At 42.3% G+C, this 18394-nt stretch overlaps 1 protein-coding gene across 1 annotated transcript in view; it reads right to left on the reverse strand.

The window, feature by feature from the left end:
- Positions 1–18394, reverse strand: part of SYTL2 (synaptotagmin like 2) — an 82470-nt gene that overhangs the window by 35344 nt on the left and 28732 nt on the right. Inside the window, exons 3-4 of the mRNA XM_039514775.1 lie at positions 9193–9341; positions 6861–6996 (exon numbers count right to left, since the gene is read on the reverse strand). Of these exons, the coding sequence (XP_039370709.1) occupies positions 6861–6996; positions 9193–9341 (285 nt within the window). The remainder of the gene's footprint in view (positions 1–6860; positions 6997–9192; positions 9342–18394) is intronic.

Raw genomic sequence — 18394 nt, forward strand, 5'->3', positions numbered from 1 at the left:
AGGACCCAGCTCAGCACGGCCAGGGGAGGGATGACTCCCATCATGGCAGTCGGGAGCAGCTTCCCACCTGTCAGCTTTGCTCCCTGCTCTGGGCAAGCTCTGCACAGAAGCAAGGAGAAGCTGCTGTCATGAGGAGCAGGAAGGGTGAGCACCCTCAGTCAGGCAGTAATGGTGCTTCCGGCTGCTGCGCAGGCTGCCTGCCTACAGCACAGTTCCTCTGGGAGCGGGAACTCAGATACATCCGGCGGACTCCTGGGACCCGAGTCAACCAGGGCCACGTGCAATCAGGAAAGCAATAGGACTCGGACTCTAGGTCCCAGCTTAACATGGGCCAGGATCCTCCAAACCTTCAGGATGCAGGGACCGTAAGTCCAAGCCTTAGGTTTGCACAATGGGTGTGGACACAAGGGGGGTTACGCTTGAGCCCAGGTTTACACAGCTGTGTAGAGATACCCACAGAAAGTTACAGACAGTGCTGAGTGGAGCAAGAGTCCAGCTCGCCTGCCATAATCAATGTATCAAGTCATTCTGGTAACATGCTCAGATAATGCAATGGCAGTGGTCACCAACCGGTCGATCGCAATCGACTGATCAATCTTGGAGACTCCCATTCGATTGCCATCTCTGGCCGCTAAAAGTCTGGTGGTATAGCGGGGCTGCCGCTAAGGCAGGCTCCCTGCCTGCCCCGGCCCCACGCCGCTCCCAGCAGCAGCCACCATGCCCCTGCGGCCCCGGGGGAGGGCAGGGGTCTCCACACATTGCTCCTGTCTGCAAACACCACCCCCACAGCTCCCATTGGCCGGGAACAGGGAATTGTGGCCAATGGGAGCTGCAGGGGTGGGGCCTGCAGAGAGGGGCAGCACGTGGAGCCACATGCCTGCCCCCAGGAGCCGCAGGAGCACATTGGCCCCGTCCAGGAGCTGCGGGTGGTTCGGACAGGCAGGGGGCCTGCATTAGCCCTGCTGCGCTGCCGACTGGGATCTGCCTGAGGTAAGTGCTGCCCGGCAGGGTCTCGCACCCCAACTCCCAGCCCTGAGCCCCCTCCCAGAGTCAGCACCCCATTCCCCCTCCTGCACCCCGAACCTTTTCCCCAGACATGAGCCCCCTCCCAGAGCCAGCATCCCATACCCCCTCCTTCACCCGAACCCCCTGCCCCAGCCCTAACCCCCTCCTTGAGCCAGTACCCCATACCCCCCACCTGTACCCCAACACTCTGCCCCAGCCCAGAGCCCCCTCCTGCACCCCAACCTCATACCCCAGGCTCAACCCCCTCTCCCGCTGCGAACCCCTTGGCCCCATCCCAGAGCCCGCACCCCTTCCCGAACCTCAACCTCCTGCCCCAGCCCAGTGAAAGTGAGTGACGGTGGGGGAGAATGAACAACAGAGAGGAGGGAATGGAGTGAGTGGGGCAGGGCTTCATGGAAGAGGCAGGGTAGATCCTGGGTTGCATTTAAATTCAAAAAGTGATCTTGTGTGTAGAAAGGTTGGAGACCACTGCGCTATGGTAACAGCAATAAAATGCCTACAAATGGAGAGCAGAGGAAGAGAGAAGGGGCTTATAAGAGGAAGGTTATAAGAGGAAAAGATTTCCTTCTTCTACCTGATTTTGTCACTCCACCATAGAGCAGACCCTAGAGGGACAGAAGTGGGACTTAGTCACAGAAGATGGACAAAGATTTGGAAAACAGGTTATAGGGCACAATCCTAAATTGGCAGGAGATTGACTAGACAACCTTGTTAGGAGGTCTTTTCCCATCTTTAAACCTCTATGAATCTATGGCAATGGCTCAAATCCAACCCAGGTCAGTAGCAAATGTGTTCAGCAGCCTGTGAATTAGTCCCGGTCAGCCTCACAAGAAACATCCCAGAATTGGGGTGCCCTTTGCTGGCAGGCTCAGCAGATAGGTCAAGGATTGAGAGGGCACAAAGTGAACTCATCTGATCTTAGTCCTCCAAAATCAGGGATAGGCCACAATGGCAAATGTATGTGGGGAAGTCTCAATTGCTGCTGCTAATGCTGTACCTGTTAAATGGATAAGCAGAAGATCTAGCTTCTTTTGTACATACTAAAGCCATTTGCATTTTAAGAATAAATTTTGGGGCAGACTCTAAGATTAGTGTTCGCAGACAGTGTTATTTATCAGCCCAGAGCGCCTTTTCAGGATTAAGAAATTGATTTTTTACACAATGATTCAGAATATAGAAGGGAGAACCTGGACTCTGCCCTTCCTTAGGTGGCATATTTTACACTCTCGATCTATTGTCAGACAGAGAAAATATTGACAGATTGAGTCATTCTGTTGAAATTCCTTCTGTGGAAGGTTACACCCCCAAAAACACACTTCACACACCCAGCTCACAAAAGGTTATGATAAGCAAGAGAAAGTATCATGGGAATTGAAATACCAAGACAAGCACTGGTTACAGCTTGGTTATTGGAGTTAGTCATTAAAGAGAAAAAAAGGAGCACCACCCTACAGCTTAAGTGTCCAAACCTAAAGAGCCATATTCTGCTCTTAAGTCCAGACTAGACCTGAAGTAATGCCACTGACTCTGATGCGTTCACTAGTCTGAGAGCAGAATTTGGCCCTCGGTCCTCATACAGGGAGTTCTCCCAATGAAAAGGATTGATCCGTCCTAAGTCATTCATGGTCATAAGTGCAGTTTGTCTCGATTTAGGGATTTTGTTTTTACATTTCCCATCTACATCTCCCCCAGATATGCTCAGGGCCAGATCCTGAAGTCAACAATTGTTTTGTAAAGACTGAAGACCGGGTCTGTAGCCTGCACCAAAATATTGTAGAATATCTCTACTCAAAATATTGTGATTGCTATCGAAGAGTAGCAGCATTTTCAAAAGCACACTAGCAACTGTGGAGCCTAAGTCCCATTGGCTATCAGTCACACTTTAGCTAAATGCCTAAGCTACTTTTGAAAATGGCTCTGGTGTTTTTGAAACATTTACCCTATTATCCTGCAAAGAGACTCCAAAATTACACTAGGTTCACATTTCTGATTACAGCCACGTCTCAGAGAGCCAACAGTCAGTTGCCCCTTTCTTCCATTCTGAAATACATAAAAATGAACACGTCTTCAAGGATCTATTGTCTTTGAAGACTGAACCAAATGCTTCCAGTATACAGGTCTGCCCCTCCTGGCACTCTGGCTAGGCTGCTAATCCAGCATGTCCTGGAATCAGCTTTTCCCAGCTGCTATTGATCAACTCCTGCCATTAGGAGTGGGCACACGGCCAGGTCAGAACAGTACTTCAGAAGAAGTCCACCCTATAGGGGACAGAAAAAAAGGCTGTCTTTAAAGGGTTGGTCTCTCCCTGCATTTCTCCCAAAATCAATGTTGTGTGCTCGCCTCATATATACAAAAAATAAAAACGTGGGTGATAGTTTAAGTGATGTAGTGCAGTTCTAGCACTGCTACTTTCCCTTGCTTTAGCCACATATTTTGGAGGGCAGGAGTTAGTGTTTGCATCTATGTTACATAAATGTGTAATTAAATACTGGGCTTTGGGCAATTCATTCTCTGGGTTCTGTCTCCAAACACTTCCATTAGCCATTCTGCACTGTATAGGTTTGCTTTAGAAGTGGCATCATGATGTGGGAGCTAGAAAACCTTGAATTCTAGTCCAGTCTCTGAAATCAGCTGCAATAGTCAACAATTGAAAAAAATGAAAGGTACTGTTCAAGTGTTGAGTATTATAACTAGTTCAACTGCTGTGTGAATTGGATGGCTCTCTCTAGCCAGTGGAACTGCAGTGTAATAGGAATTACAGGCCTATGTTCCCCACTAAAGGACACGGGGCAAGGGCAAGTTCCATTACTTTCAAATATCTAAAACTCTGACATTTTCTGACATGGCTGGAGCAGTAAACAGGAGACCGATACGGGTCGTACAATTTATTCAGCTTCACACTAATTTGGAATTATGACCTGAAATAAAAAGGTCATTAAGACCTCCCCCAACTCCTGGAGAAAAACAACTCTACAATATGTGAACCAGTTACAGCTGCTTTCAGAACTAGCCCTTTACATCCATACAGAAAGAAAAAAGAAAACTAAATACCATAGTTTGTTGCAATGAGCATTTAGGGAAAAACCTACAGCTTTTTAAAAATGTTGAGATAGCAGCTTACTTGCTTAAAAAAGAAAAAAAAGCTAGTTAAGTTTGACATATCACCAAATACTGTTAGAGAGAGTCTCCTGGCAATTTCCTGCCAAAAGTCTGTCCTTTCAATCAGTCCCATAGCAGGTCCCTGATCAATACGTGATCCACATTGTGATAGTACAAGTAGTACTGCACAAGGCTTTTGTTGGTTTCAGAATATAGTTTTGCTTTCCATGATCACTGTCCAATTAACAGAAGTGGGCTACATAGGTTAGCATTTGAGAAATTGTGGAATAGGCTTTTATGATTATACATGAAAAGGAAAAGCAGCAGCTATCCAGTACTCTCCATAAGTGATAAATAATTTGTTATTCGTTCATCTTTTAATGCTACGAACCAACTGAAGAAAACTAATTAAAGTAGCTAACAATGTCAATTTTAGCAGCAGCCTTCAATACGTCTCTTAGGTATCTGCTCCACAGACCATCATAATTATCACCACTGTTAAACTTAAATTATTGGAGGAGAATTGTTATTGCAAAGCAGCTCTGGCATTATCATTCCTCAAATTTATTTGACCTTTTTCAGTCTGGTTTTAGGTCTGGGTACGACACAGACTATTCTGGTTTCACTGGACAACAATCTCCTTTTGGAGACAGGCAAAGATCAGGTATCTGTGCTGAATTTGTTAGACCCATCAGCAACCTTTGATGCTACTTACCACTTGGGCCGACACCATATCTGCAGGCCATGAAAGTGGGAGATGGAGCTGCACTTGAACAACTGTTCTTTTCAGAAATCTCTCTCATTTAATGTGTGGCTGCGGCTGCTAGCAGATACAGATGGTTTGGGATGCAGTGTCATCATCAGACAGATACTCAGCTTTACATATTTTTCCATTGGACCCAGTCAATACAATCTCTCAGTTGGCCCAATCTCTAGGATTAAAACTAACTGTTTGAAGATCAACCCAGAGTAGATTAAGGTAACACTGGCAGGCTGGGAGAAAACAATCAATCAGAAGAATTATTGTTTGTATTATGGTAGCACCCCCAGCCTAGATGAGGGCCGCATTATGCTGTGCGCAATACAAACTTCTTGTAGCAAGCTTTGTCTGTTACAATGAGCTTAATCAACACAAGGCAGATAAGAGCTTGAAGGGGAAACAAGACAGAGATAAAATTGCTTGCTCATTGTGACAGCTGGTCAATGGTATAAACCAGGAATAGAACGCGGGTCTCCTGAGTCTCAAGTCCAGCATCCTACCCACTGAGTCATGCTGGAGGTAATAGCTGCCCTTGCACTTGACAGACTATGCTCACCTTTGGTTACTTTGTTCCCAGTCTCGAGGTTGTGTTGGTTCCTCAGCTGTTTCTGGAGGATCAATGTACAAGTGGCAGGCAAGAGCAATTTTTTCTATTTGTGCTTAGCTTCAAGATCGCCACCTTTCTTTTCAATTGGAGACCTCTAAAGCAGTAGTCCCCAAACTCCTCCCCCCCAACCCATCTACCCTTCCCCACCCCCAGAGCTGGGCCACAGACGGGGTAAGGGGGCTGAGGCCACAGCTGGGGGTGGGGACAGGAGTGGGGCTGGGTGGTACTCCCTCTCCGCCCCTCCATAGGGGCTGGCCAGGTGCCAGTCACACACATCCCTGAACGTTCCTCTGCACCCCACCATTTGGGGCCGTCTGCTCTACAACTTTCTGTGCTCCTGTCACCTCTGAACTGGATTACTGCACTCTGTGGGTGTCTCACAAAGAGTATTTTTCATGTTCACTCTAATGATCATTCCAATTCATTTCCAGCTCATTTCCAATTCATTTCCAGCTATAAATAGGTGGAGATACTTATATAAAATAAAATAATAAATCAGACAAGCCCTAAAACCTATAAAGTCAGGTCCTGGGCACCTCCGAGCCCACCTCTCTCCAGGCTTTACCATGACAGTTGAAATTGTCTGGGATTCTCCACTTAACTATGTCTAATTTTTGAATGTCTCGAACAGGATATTCTCAATGAAAGCAAATCTATCCTGGGAATTGCTTCACCATTTGTCCAGAAGTCTCAGGGTGTGAGCATCAGATTGCTTCCCCAATGAGTATCCTAAACTCCTGGGCTAGTTCCAAGTCTGCTCACTGTCATGCTAGCAGCACCAAAGTAACAAGAAACTGCTCTCAATTAAGCCACCTCCTCCTATCTGTTGCACTCAATGGAAAAATCCAGTGGCTGCTACCCCGCTATTTGTGGCTGCCAGGACCTTAGCACCTCAGTTTGGCCCATTATCCTAACTGGAGAATGGAAGATCCCTGAGTCACTTCTGGAAATCAAGCCAGACTGCATACATCCAAGGTGGCTTTCAGTCTCCACCTGTCCTATGGTGTGTGTTTATATGAACATGTGTGAGGCTGTGTTTTATAAACCCCTGGCCTGTCTCCTCAGAGTCAAAAGTTGCTAAAGATGGGTATCCTGGTGCTTCCAGGAACATCTAAATGCACAAAGCCATGACATGTCAAGCTACTGCAGATGTGAATTTCCAGGCCAGTCTGAGTAAGTGTTGGCAGACCATCGCAATTTGATGACAATGGTATGTTTTCAGGGCTTGAAAGTCCCCTTGCATTAAATGGCAGAAATATTTATGTGAAATGCTGAAAAAGGAAACATACAAGTCACAAAATATACTCAGTCTTAAGTAATATACAAAAAGTCAAGTTACTGACTCCATCTCAGAGAACATCATCTTACCTTTGATTGGATTTCACTTCCCCTTCTTCTGTCTCTTCCCTGATACCAGATAGCTCTGCTGGGACAGAAACTTCCTTATTGACATTGTTCACCCAACTGTTCTTTGTTTTATCTGATTTGTTCTGACTCCGCTCAGCTAAAATAGGAAACAAGACCAAAGTTATCTCCCATTATGTTCATGCAGGTTTCCACGGCAGGTAAATACAGGCAAGCAGTTCCAATAAGTTTCAAACTTATTTCACAAACACTCTGTGCTAGGATTACATCGAGACATCTAGAGTAAATAAGAGTGTGTGGAGTTCTCATTTTAACAACCCCAATTGCAGTATCCACTGCACCAAGAGTCCTAAACTTTAACGTAATTCTAATTTGTAAAATATCCTGCAACCAATGAATTAGCAGTGGTGTTCTTGTATTTCTTACAGCAGCTAAATGCCCATTGAATGTAATGTCAGTACAATGAGGAATCTTAACCCCACAATATTTGGTGGTCAAATGAAAAGGAGAGTTCTGTAAAACATGGGTTCTCAATGAACATGTGTCAAGATGGCAGGACCACTTTATCCCCTTCCTATATTGCCAAATTGGAGGGGGTCCTGGAACCCCAGCTAATTGGTGTGTTTGGGAGGGATGGGGAAGGAGGTTGTCCCTGGATGGAAACTACAGAGAATCACTGCAATAGAAGAAATATAAACTAGTATGTGAAAACTTGAATGGTGATCATACATTTGAGTTTGGTTGGGCTTTTTTTCCCCCCTCTCTCTCTCTCTCTTTTGAGGGAGGAGAAATCCTACTTTGCTGAAGTCACAAAACATTCCATGAACTTTTAGGAACATTTTTATATGGCCTTCTGTTGCCTTCTAGACTTCCGCAGTGCTTCTGAAAACAAGGTTAATTCTCAGTATGCAGAAATAGAAGTGCCACATTCAGGTGTACATTTTCACATAGCATTGCTGTGAGGGAAATTGTTTAATCACCTTATGAGTCATTGGAGCTAAACAATTCCGTGTAGTTTACAAGTCAGATTTAAGCCAGCTTTGAATGTCCTAATACGTAACCTTGCCTGTTCAAGTAATTGCATGCTTGAGAATAAATGATTGCTCCTTCAAGTTGCATGGTGGCCAACACATAACTCTGTTAGACAGAGAAACTCTTTACCTAGAGCTTAAACACACAATCTGAAATGTTCTGGACTGTCAGTTCATCAGTTCTAAATTAGGAAGAACGAAAAGAGCTTTCTTCTTGCCCATATCTGGTCCCCTGTATTTCTCCTTGTTTTAGGCCTTCTTTTGTTCACACAGACAGACAAGAGTACTTTTCAAAGTGATCAGGCTACCGCTATCCAAACATGATCTCCATATTTGATTCTACACTTGCACTAAGGATAAGCGAATCAATTTAATAAGAATTAAGGCAGGATAATTCACAAACATTCACATGCAGTTCAGAAACAGGGATGAGTTTTAGTTATACAAATTTGCTACTTTGAAGTCCATGGAACTGACATAGGTAAATTTTATAGCACAACAAATGACTTTACGTAAGCACACAGACTAATCAAATAGAATCCAAGCTAAGAATAAGGGTCACAAGTTCCATCAAATGCTGACAACAGAAGTACCTTATTTTTACAGGTTCTCTCAGAAAGATGTACTAAACTCAATTAATTACAGAAATAACAATCTTCCAATGCTCAGAGCTGTTTGCATAATAAAAACTACATGAGACAAGATATTAAGTTTAGAGAAAAGAATATACCCTTATGCATGCGTTAGTAATGAATAAAGTTTTTTGGGACTTACATTGCGTGATCAGATGAATATAAGCCATTTTACTAACACCTTAATTAACAGCACAGTACTTCCTTTTGCCACAGGGATGTTACCCCATGAATAGATGCTTCAAATGGAATTCAGTACCTGCTTGCTCATCTCTGATCACCTACCACAAATAAAAAGCACCAGACTTCAGGGGTCTCAAGTTGAGCACCCAAAAGCTGGGGCATCCCAAATCAGAGGTTATCTGAGCCCTTATGATATGCTCAGGGTCACATAAGGAGCCATCGGCAGAGCTGGGAACAGAACCCCGGTGAAAGGGTCCAATTCTGGAAGCACAAGACAATCCTTCCCATCCACCTTTGTAGTTAGTATTAACAGGATGTATTGAAAGAAGAATGTACTTCACACAATAAACAGCAAACATACCTCTTCTACCCCAATTCTTGCTCAGGAGGATATTGCATTATTTTTGTACAGCACCTTCAAAGATGCACCTTCTTAGGTGCACTAACTAAGAGGATCGTCACTATACAGGATCCCCGAAAAAAACTTACCTAATGTTGTGGGTTTCCTTCTTATCGATGCTCTAATGATATCTGCTCCGTGTATTTTATCTCTGTGCCTCTTTGACTTTGCTTCATAAAACCACTGCCCGCTCATATTCTTTAGCTGATTGTCACTCTTAATTTTTTCTGGTAAATGCCTGCAAAAAGGGGAAAAGATTGCACTTATTTGTGTGAATAAAATAAAGTCAGCCACAGTAGCTGTGGATAGGAAATACTAGGTCAGATAAGAATGACCAAACCTTTGGTGATTGAGGCTGGAGGGGAAAGGGAAGGAAGGAAAGAAGGGGCCTCTGTCTCTCATCAGTACTGAAGGCTATATAATAGATGGGAAAATATACAGCAGTGGTATTAAAAAGCTAACAAGCAGTTTTCCTGCTGCTTCATTTCTTTTTCCTACTTCTATTAGATTAGGCAGAACGTCTGCTTTAAAAATGCAGTTATCATAGGTTCACTCATGAAATCCTTGCTCAGTCTTTCCTCAAGCAGAAGAGTTGAATTAGCCTATTCCGTGTTGACCATGGCTGCAATGCCATTGTATACTCCTATTATGATTAATGAGGGGAAAGTAACTGGTCAGAGAATACAAAGATGGGGCACTGTATAAATGAAAAGGCCAAGCACCTAACCTTCACTATTGTATATACACTTCTGACTGCACCCACTACTGAAGTGCCGTCATCTCTCTAGCAGGGGGCAGCAGCCAGGCAAACTGACACTTAGCACAGTGCTCAGAAGCAAAAGAGAAGAAATGTCTTGGACGGGGCACTGAGGCCATCTCTCTATTCATGAGAAGAGCGTCATGAAAACTCTTTAGTATGTATAAAGCAGATGAGGGTAAAGCCTTGTCCACAAGACTTTTAACCTATAAATTCTGGTTCTTTATCTTGGAAAGTTTAAGGACTGCATTGACCTTGCTGGGGTTCAGTCTGAGGAATTTGTTGCATCACTCAACACTAGATTTAAGGAAAAGCAGCAACAAGGAACAAAAAAAGTGTCTTTTTGTTCTTTTGAACTAAACAAGCTTGCACACCTTTATGCTGTCCTTTCTTGTCAGCTCTATCATCATAGCCCTGTTCTCTGCAATTATCAAATGTCATACTATGTCTCGATAACTCCAGAAGAATCTCATCTGACAGAGCCTTTCCAGTAGTCTCCTGCACATTCAGAAATGACAGGAAGTGCTCTTCAATATTGACTTCTGTCTCTTGGATCTTAACATACCTCAAAATGAGACTCATTTGTTCCTTGTGGCTGATATCAGATATGATGTCCAAAATAATGGATTAATATTTCATCTTATGATGTTAATAATTGTACCTGTTACCTTTTGAGATAACTTCAAAATAATATTTTGTATTGCTGGGCTTAAGTAGTTGTGTCTTTCTTCTTTAGTGAAGGTCCATTTTACATGTTCCCATTATCACAGGCTCAAAATTTAGCCATTAACTCAACTTGGCCTAAGAAGTTTCCATTTCCACACTTAAGTTTTTCCATTTATCCACAAAACACTAGGTTCCCTTCAGCTGAGTGAAGAGCAATGGCCGCAATTCTTTCAAATACACCTTGCAAGTGTTGCCTCTCAATTTCAAGCAATGATTGTGAAGTCTGGTTAATTACAGATTAAGTTTTCAGTCACAGTTTCAGTTCTCTCCCCTTCACCATATTTCCAATGTGAACATGGCTTTTCTCATGAGTTTCAAGAATGTTGTGGCTATATCGCTATTCCCATAAGCCGCCACCAATCATCAAACAACAACAACAAGAGGACATTCAACTAAATTGAAAGGCAATATAACATACTTAATTGAAAGGCAACTTTTTACACTCCCCCTAGGTTAAGGGCTGTGAGGCCTTTGCCCTCTCTGATCTAGTGATCTTGACAGGGGACTTGGAGCACTGCAGTCCATACTATATATAATAAAATTCCTTATTAAGTTTGTTACTCTTTACAATCAAAGAGCATTCATACGCACTGTGCACCTAATTTTAAATAGCAGCACAACATGTAACAAGTAACTGCAACTGTAAAGCAGAAAGGCAAAAGCTCACCCCAGCAACAATCTCTGTTACTTCGAGTTGGGTTGGGGTGTTTCTCAACCGGTCATGGCTATGGAATACACAATCTCTGTAGGGAACACAGTGTATGTGCCTAAGGAGTTCAACCACCATGAGTCCTCTCTTCTTCTGTATACGTCACATCTACAGTAGCACTTTGAGCATGCAAAGGACCATATAATTCCAAGTATTCCATAACTGCACTACATTTGGTCTGCTCTACATCAATCAAAATAGCCTTGAAACTACAGACTGGATCTGAAGCCCCCTGCAGCTGCAGGGTTCGCAGGATGGGTTGCTACAGCACTGCCTCCAAGGTCAGAGTGGTGACATGGATTTCATAGCCTTTAAAGCCAGAAGGGTCCATTAGGTCTTTCATCCACTTACTCCTGTACTGAATCCAATAACTTGTGTTTGGCTAAAGCACAACTTCCAGAAGGGCATCCAGTCTTGGTGAGAAGACTTCAAGAAATGGAGACTCCACCACTTTCCTTGATAGTTTGTTCCAATGTTGATAACCCTCCCTATTAAAAATGTGGTCCTTATTTCTAATTTGAATTTGTCTGGCTTTAACCTGCAAATCATTGGTTCTAGTCACAGCTTCCAGACATTGATGCTTCATGATAGTAGGACAACATGGGGAAGTTTGCCCTGGCACTGCCTGTGCTATGGCTGCTCTGTGGCTCACTGGATTTCCACCTCAGGGGCTGTCAGTCTGGCCCTTTATAAAAGTACTAAATTCACACCCAAATGAGTCTGTTCCAGACCCGCTGTGCATTATCTGCCAGCTACGGTGTGATACCCCCTTGCATACATGAGACCAGTCACAAGGGAACACAGCTACGTCAGTTAGGGTGAATGAGAATCCAAGTTTATTAAATTTAGGTTTTGGTTTTTTTTATTTGCATTTGTATGTGTCTGTCACATGAATTGGAGGCATTTTAAGTTCTGTATAGTAGCCTGCCCAACAACAGGATTCCTAGCAGGGTCACCCTGTTTCTATGAATGGGGCTTTATGAAACATAAAGCACGCTACTGTGAGCGCTTCCGGAGATCTGCTTTCTTCTCCCTACAGGCATGTAACTCAATCTTAATGTGAGTTACTCATGTACATGCTAGGACATCAACATCGGGACCAATACCAAGGAGAGTTAGTGGAGAGACATTTGGGCGAGTTAAACAAGGCTGAACTAGACTCAACCAGCCTGGTTCTAATCACACACTGTCTACTCCACCCTGTGACACATCCTTTAGTGAGTGATCTCACAGAACAGGCAATGAAAGAAAGAAACCACCATCCCATTCTACAAGTGTGCAAAATGCAGGCCTTCCAGCCAAATCTAGTCCATATAGCCATCATATGCAGAACTAGGATAACCCCTCCTATAGCCAAGGGCTAAGATAACCAATGGCAGTTTTAGGAGGTTGGTGAGATTAACACAAGAGGCTCCTAGTCTAATCAGGGAATACAAGTACAAGCAACTAGGATCATGGTGTGACGGGTTGGATCACAGAAACCCCTTTGGGGTTGCCAACTGATGTGCCAAGACTATTTCTGCCCCTGCTTTCCCTGCCAGTTTGGGACTCCAGCACCCTGTCTTGCTGAGCCAGACACGCCAGTCTGCTCTAACACAGACCCATGGTTTGAACCACGTGCCCCAAAGCTGCAGACTTAACTGAAAGCAACTTAAGAAGTGTTCCTGTCTTTAACACTCAGATGCCCAACTTCCAATGGGGTCCAAACCCCAAATAAATCCATTTTACCCTGTATAAAGCTTATGCAGAGTAAACTCATAAATTGTTCGCCCTCTATAACACTGATAGAGAGATATGCACAGTATTAATACATGCTCTGGCTTAATTAATAAGTAAAAAGTGATTTTATTAAATACAGAAAGTAGGATTTAAGTGGTTCCAAGTAATAGCAGGCAGAATAAAGTGAATTACCAAGCAAAATAAAATAGAACACGCAAGTCTATGTCTAAGAAAACTGAATGCAGATAAAAACCTCACCCAGTAAGCTTCCTTTTACAGACTAGTCTCCTTCTAGTCTGGGTCCAGCAATCACTCTCATCCCCTGTATTTACTGTCCTTTGTTCCAGTTTCTTTCAGGTATCCCTGGGGATGGAGAGGCTCTCTCTTGAGCCAGCTGAAGACAAAATGGAGGGGTCTCCCAACAGCTTAAATAGACTCTCTTTTGTGGGTGGAGACCGTCTCCTCTCTCCTATGCAAAGTCCAGCTCCAAGATGGAGTCACATGGGCAAGTCACATGTCCATGCATGACTCAGTTTTTACAGGCAGCAGCCATTGATTACCTGCTACCTTGAATGTCCTCATGTAGACTTCTTATGTGGATTGGAGCCTTCCAAGATCCATGGACCCTTAAGTGCTTCTTGACTGGGCACTTAATTTGCACATTCCTTTCTCAAGAAGCTGACCAAATACATTGGTACCTTCTTTGTGTTTTATCAAATTTGCAGTGAAAGTGTTCTTAAAACAAACAACATGCTGGGTCATCATCCAAGACTGCTATAAAATTAAATATATGGCAGAATGCGGGTAAAACAGAGCAGGAGACATACAATTCTTGCCCAAAGAATTCAGTCACAAATTTAATTAATGCTTTTTTTAACGAGCGTCATCAGCATGGAAGCACGTCTTCTGAATTTTTGAGTGCAGTTATGTAACAAAAATTTAAAAAAAAAAAATCTACATTTGTAAGTTCCGCTTTCACGATAAAGAGATTGCACTAAGGTACTTGTATGAGGTGAATTGAAAAATACTATTTCTTTTATCATTTTTACTGTGCAAATATTTATAATAAAAATAATGTAGAGTACTGTATATTTTGTATTCTGAGTTGTAATTTAAATCAGTATAGTTGAAAATGTAGAAAAACATCCAAAATACTTAATAGACTTCAATTGGTATTCTATTGTTTAAAGTGCAATTAATGGTGATTAATTTTTTTTTAATCACGAATAATTTTTTTGACTTAATCATGTGAGTTAACTGCAAGTAATCAACAGCCCTAATTATGATACAATCAATTATTACACAATCACATATGGGTTTTTCCATAGGACTCCTCCCTCATTCAGTATACTTGATGGACTGTGCTCAACTAATGAGTAGCTACAGTAGAACTTCAGAGTTACAAACACCAGAGTTACAAATTGACCCGTCAACCACACACCTCATTTGGAACTGGAAGTATGCAATCAGGCAGCAACAGAGACACTACCCCCCCACCACCCCACACCACCCTCCCAAAAAGGGGCAAATATAATACTGTGTTATACAAACTACTAAAACTACAAAAAGGAACATTTAAAAAAAGATTTGACAAGATAAAGAAATTATTTCTGTGCTTGTTTCATTTAAATTAAGATGGTTAAAATAAGCATTTTTCTTCTGCATAGTAAAGTTTAAAAACTGTGTTAAATCACGGTTCAGTTGTAAACTTTTTAAAGAACTAGAATATTTTGTTCTGAGTTACAAATATTTCAGAGCCACGAACAACCTCCATTCCCAAGGTGTTTGTAATTGTGAGGTTCTACTGTATTTAATTTTAGCCTCATTGTTCAATGTATAGTCTGAGGCCTCATTTACTGGGCAGTATTTCAATCCTGAAGACAGAATTATTAATTTCCTCATATGCTTTTCTATGGCACTCATCACTACAGTATCTGAGTGCTTCACAAACAAATGAATTTATTTTCACAGATGCTCTTTCCATGGCTGTGTTCCTGGGCAAACCCCACCCTGAACACTCCAATCCCTTGTAATAAGGTTTTCATTCCAAATACCTACTTTTCATCCCCCACACAGAGGCATGCAACATACAAAACTACCCCAGGATTAGATCTGATGTTTCTAAAGCATAGATAGAGAAACAAGGGTGCCCTGTGATATGAGGGGGGTGTATCCCCATTTTATGAGGGGGAATGGAGGCTGAGAGATTAAGTATCCACTAACTTTGGGTGCCCAGTTTGACACACCTAGAACCAGTTTTTACAGAATAAATAGCAATACATAGGAGTACTTCATATGTTCAAATCACAGACCCCATGGACTCAGTTGCTGCTGTGAGTGCTCAGTGCCAGGATCTCAAGTTGGGCACCCACAAAATGAGACACACCCAGTTTGTGGCCACCTGTGAACATTGTGATTTGTCATTCAAAGGTATCTCTGCCTGTTGTACAGCATGTGATGTATCCCTTAAACACTGCCATCCATACCCCAAATGTGACTGCATTTCAACTGTACTGTATGTACTTCAAGAGCTTAGTGATCTATTGGGATGGAAGTTGCCATATGCACATTAATTTCTAGCCCATTGCAATGTACAACTGGCTATTAATGTAATGCAGTACATACAGTGCAGTTTAGTCTTTCACAAGGCAGCAGGGTGGATAAAAATTAATTTTAAAAAATTAAAAATCAGATTTTTTTATTTTAATTGGATTTTTGATAGTTTTTTCCTTAAAAAGCATTTTATCTAAAGATTGTTTTATAATGTATCTTAATTAAAACTAAGATCTCATCATGGAATAGGGACTGTAAATTCTAATTCTACAGTATGAGACAATGTATTCATGGAATGTTTATGAAAAAGTTTTGTAAATGAGTTCCAATAGTTCATGGATTAGGGACCCAATTTTACAGATTGCTGTATAGATTATTTAGGTTAATCTTTCTATCTCCCCAATGGGACTCAGTGCTCAGTCTAGAAGATACCATCAGAGATGCTTAGTTTTGCAGTTCTCAAACTGTGGATTTGTGTGTCCAGAGATAACATGCTTGTTAACAGCAAAAAATGTTTTAAAATAATATATAGAGGTGAGAAATAAGACTTCAACCCTATTGTCCCTCTGCAAATTTGTGTACACAGAGTCTGGGCCAGTTTGTTTACCTGCCACATCCACAGATTCGGCCAATCGTGGCTCCCACTGGCTGCGGTTCACTGCTCCGGGCCAATGGGGGCTGCGGGAAGGGCGGCCAGCACATCCCTCGGCCACGCCGCTTCCCACAGCGCCCATTGGCTGAACCTGCGGACGCGGCAGGTAAACAAACCAGCCCGGACTGCCAGGGGCTTTCCCTGAACAAACGGCAGCCCGACTTTGAGAAGCATTGCTCTATGGTACTATCATTTTAGATGCAGTTGTGATAAAAAATATTTATTTTTTATTTAGCTGAAATAGGCAGATCTTTCTTTTGTAATTTCACCTTTAAAGTAGTACTGAGTCTCAGAGGATGTAATGGTAATAATTATTAAATAATTGCATTGACTTATTTTGGTTAGGAGAATCCATCCTCAACATATAGGATTCTGAAGACTATCCACCTTCAAGATTACCATCATTTTCTATAGTTTCAGAGTTATCTGCCAACGATAGTGTTTCAGTCACATTATGTATGTCACATAGCCACCTGTAGCAAAAAGGGGGGGAAAAAAATCTCCATCATCATAGAATCTCAGGGTTGGAAGGGACCTCAGGAGGTCATCTAGTCCAACCCCCTGCTCAAAGCAGGACCAAACCCAACTAAATCATCCCAGCCAGAGCTTTGTCAAGCCTGACCTTAAAAACCTCTAAGGAAGGAGATTCCACCACCTCCCTAGGTAACCCAGAAACAACCGTAGATAAGTTTGTGATAAGAACCAGCAAATTACAAAAAGAGGTAATGGATGAAAAAATTGCCCTGTTTGTTTATGCAACAAACTCTCCTTTCCGTATGATTAAGAACCCACACTTCATTAACATGGTTCAGTCATTAAGACCAGGATACAGTCCACCCAACAGAGCAGATGTCACAGGCAAATTGCTGGATAAAGTGTATGAAAGAGAAATTGAGCAGTGTGCAAAAGGTATACAGGGTAAAATTGTTAACCTGAGTCTTGATGGGTGGAGCAATGTCCACAACGATCCTGTGGTATGTGCTTGTGTGACAACAGAAGAAGGGAATGTCTTCCTTACAGAAACAATTGATATATCAGGAAATACACACAGCAGAATACTTACAAGTATCATCAGTAAAAGCTATAACAAACTGTGAAAAAAAATTCAAATGTCTAGTATGCATCTTGGTCACAGACAATGCTGCAAATGTATCCAAGATGAGAAGAAATTATTTAGAAGAAAGAGTGAAGAGAGTCCCAAGCTGCTAATATATGGTTGCAGTGCTCATATGATGCACCTCCTAGCCAAAGACTTCAGTGTTCCAGAAATAAAGGCTAATGTTGCTGAAATTGCTAAATACTTCTGTAATAACCACTTTGCAGTAGCTGCTCTGAAAAAAGTGGGAGGAACCAAGCTAACTCTCCCACAAGACGTGCGCTGGAACTCAGTGGTGGACTGTTCTGAGCATTATATCAAGACCTGGCCTAATCTGATGACAGTTTGTGAGCAAAATCATGAAAAAATAGATGGCACTGCCACAGCCAAAGTTCTCAACATTGGGCTTAAGAGAAATGTTCAATGCATGCTGAGTACCCTGACGCCTATTTCTGCAGCCTTGAACAAAATTCAGGGAAATAGCTGTTTTACTGCTGACACTGTTGAAATTTGGAAGGAATTGAGTGAGATCTTAAAAAGAGAAATATGCAATGACAGTTAAATTACAAGTATTAAAAAAAACGAATGGGACAAGCACCATCTCCAGCTCATTTTCTTGCAAATATTCTCAATACTCGGTACCAGGGTCAAACCTTAACTGCTGAAGAAGAGGAATTGGCTACGACATGGACATCCAGCAATCATCTCTCCATAATGCCAACTATAATAAACTTCAGAGCTAAGGGTGAACCATTCAAGAAATATATGTTTGCTGATGTTTTAAAAAAAGTCACACCATGAACTGATGGAAGTCACTTGAGCACTTGGATTCAGAGACTGTTGAAGTAATAATCTCACTTTTAACAGCAGTAGCTTCTTCTGCCAGTGTAAAAAGAATATTTTCTTCCTTTGGACTAATTCATTCCAAACTGAGAAATCGTTTGGAACCTGAAAAAGCAGGAAAGCTTGTTTTTCTTTTCCAGATTATGAACAAACAGGAAAATGAAGGTGAAGACGACTGAGTTAGCTGCAGAAGCCAATATTTTACGTGTCACATGTTGACTTGGCTGACAGTCTAT

The sequence above is a fragment of the Mauremys reevesii genome, linkage group 1, assembly GCF_016161935.1.
Source record: "Mauremys reevesii isolate NIE-2019 linkage group 1, ASM1616193v1, whole genome shotgun sequence".
NCBI classification, from domain to species: domain Eukaryota; kingdom Metazoa; phylum Chordata; order Testudines; family Geoemydidae; genus Mauremys; species Mauremys reevesii.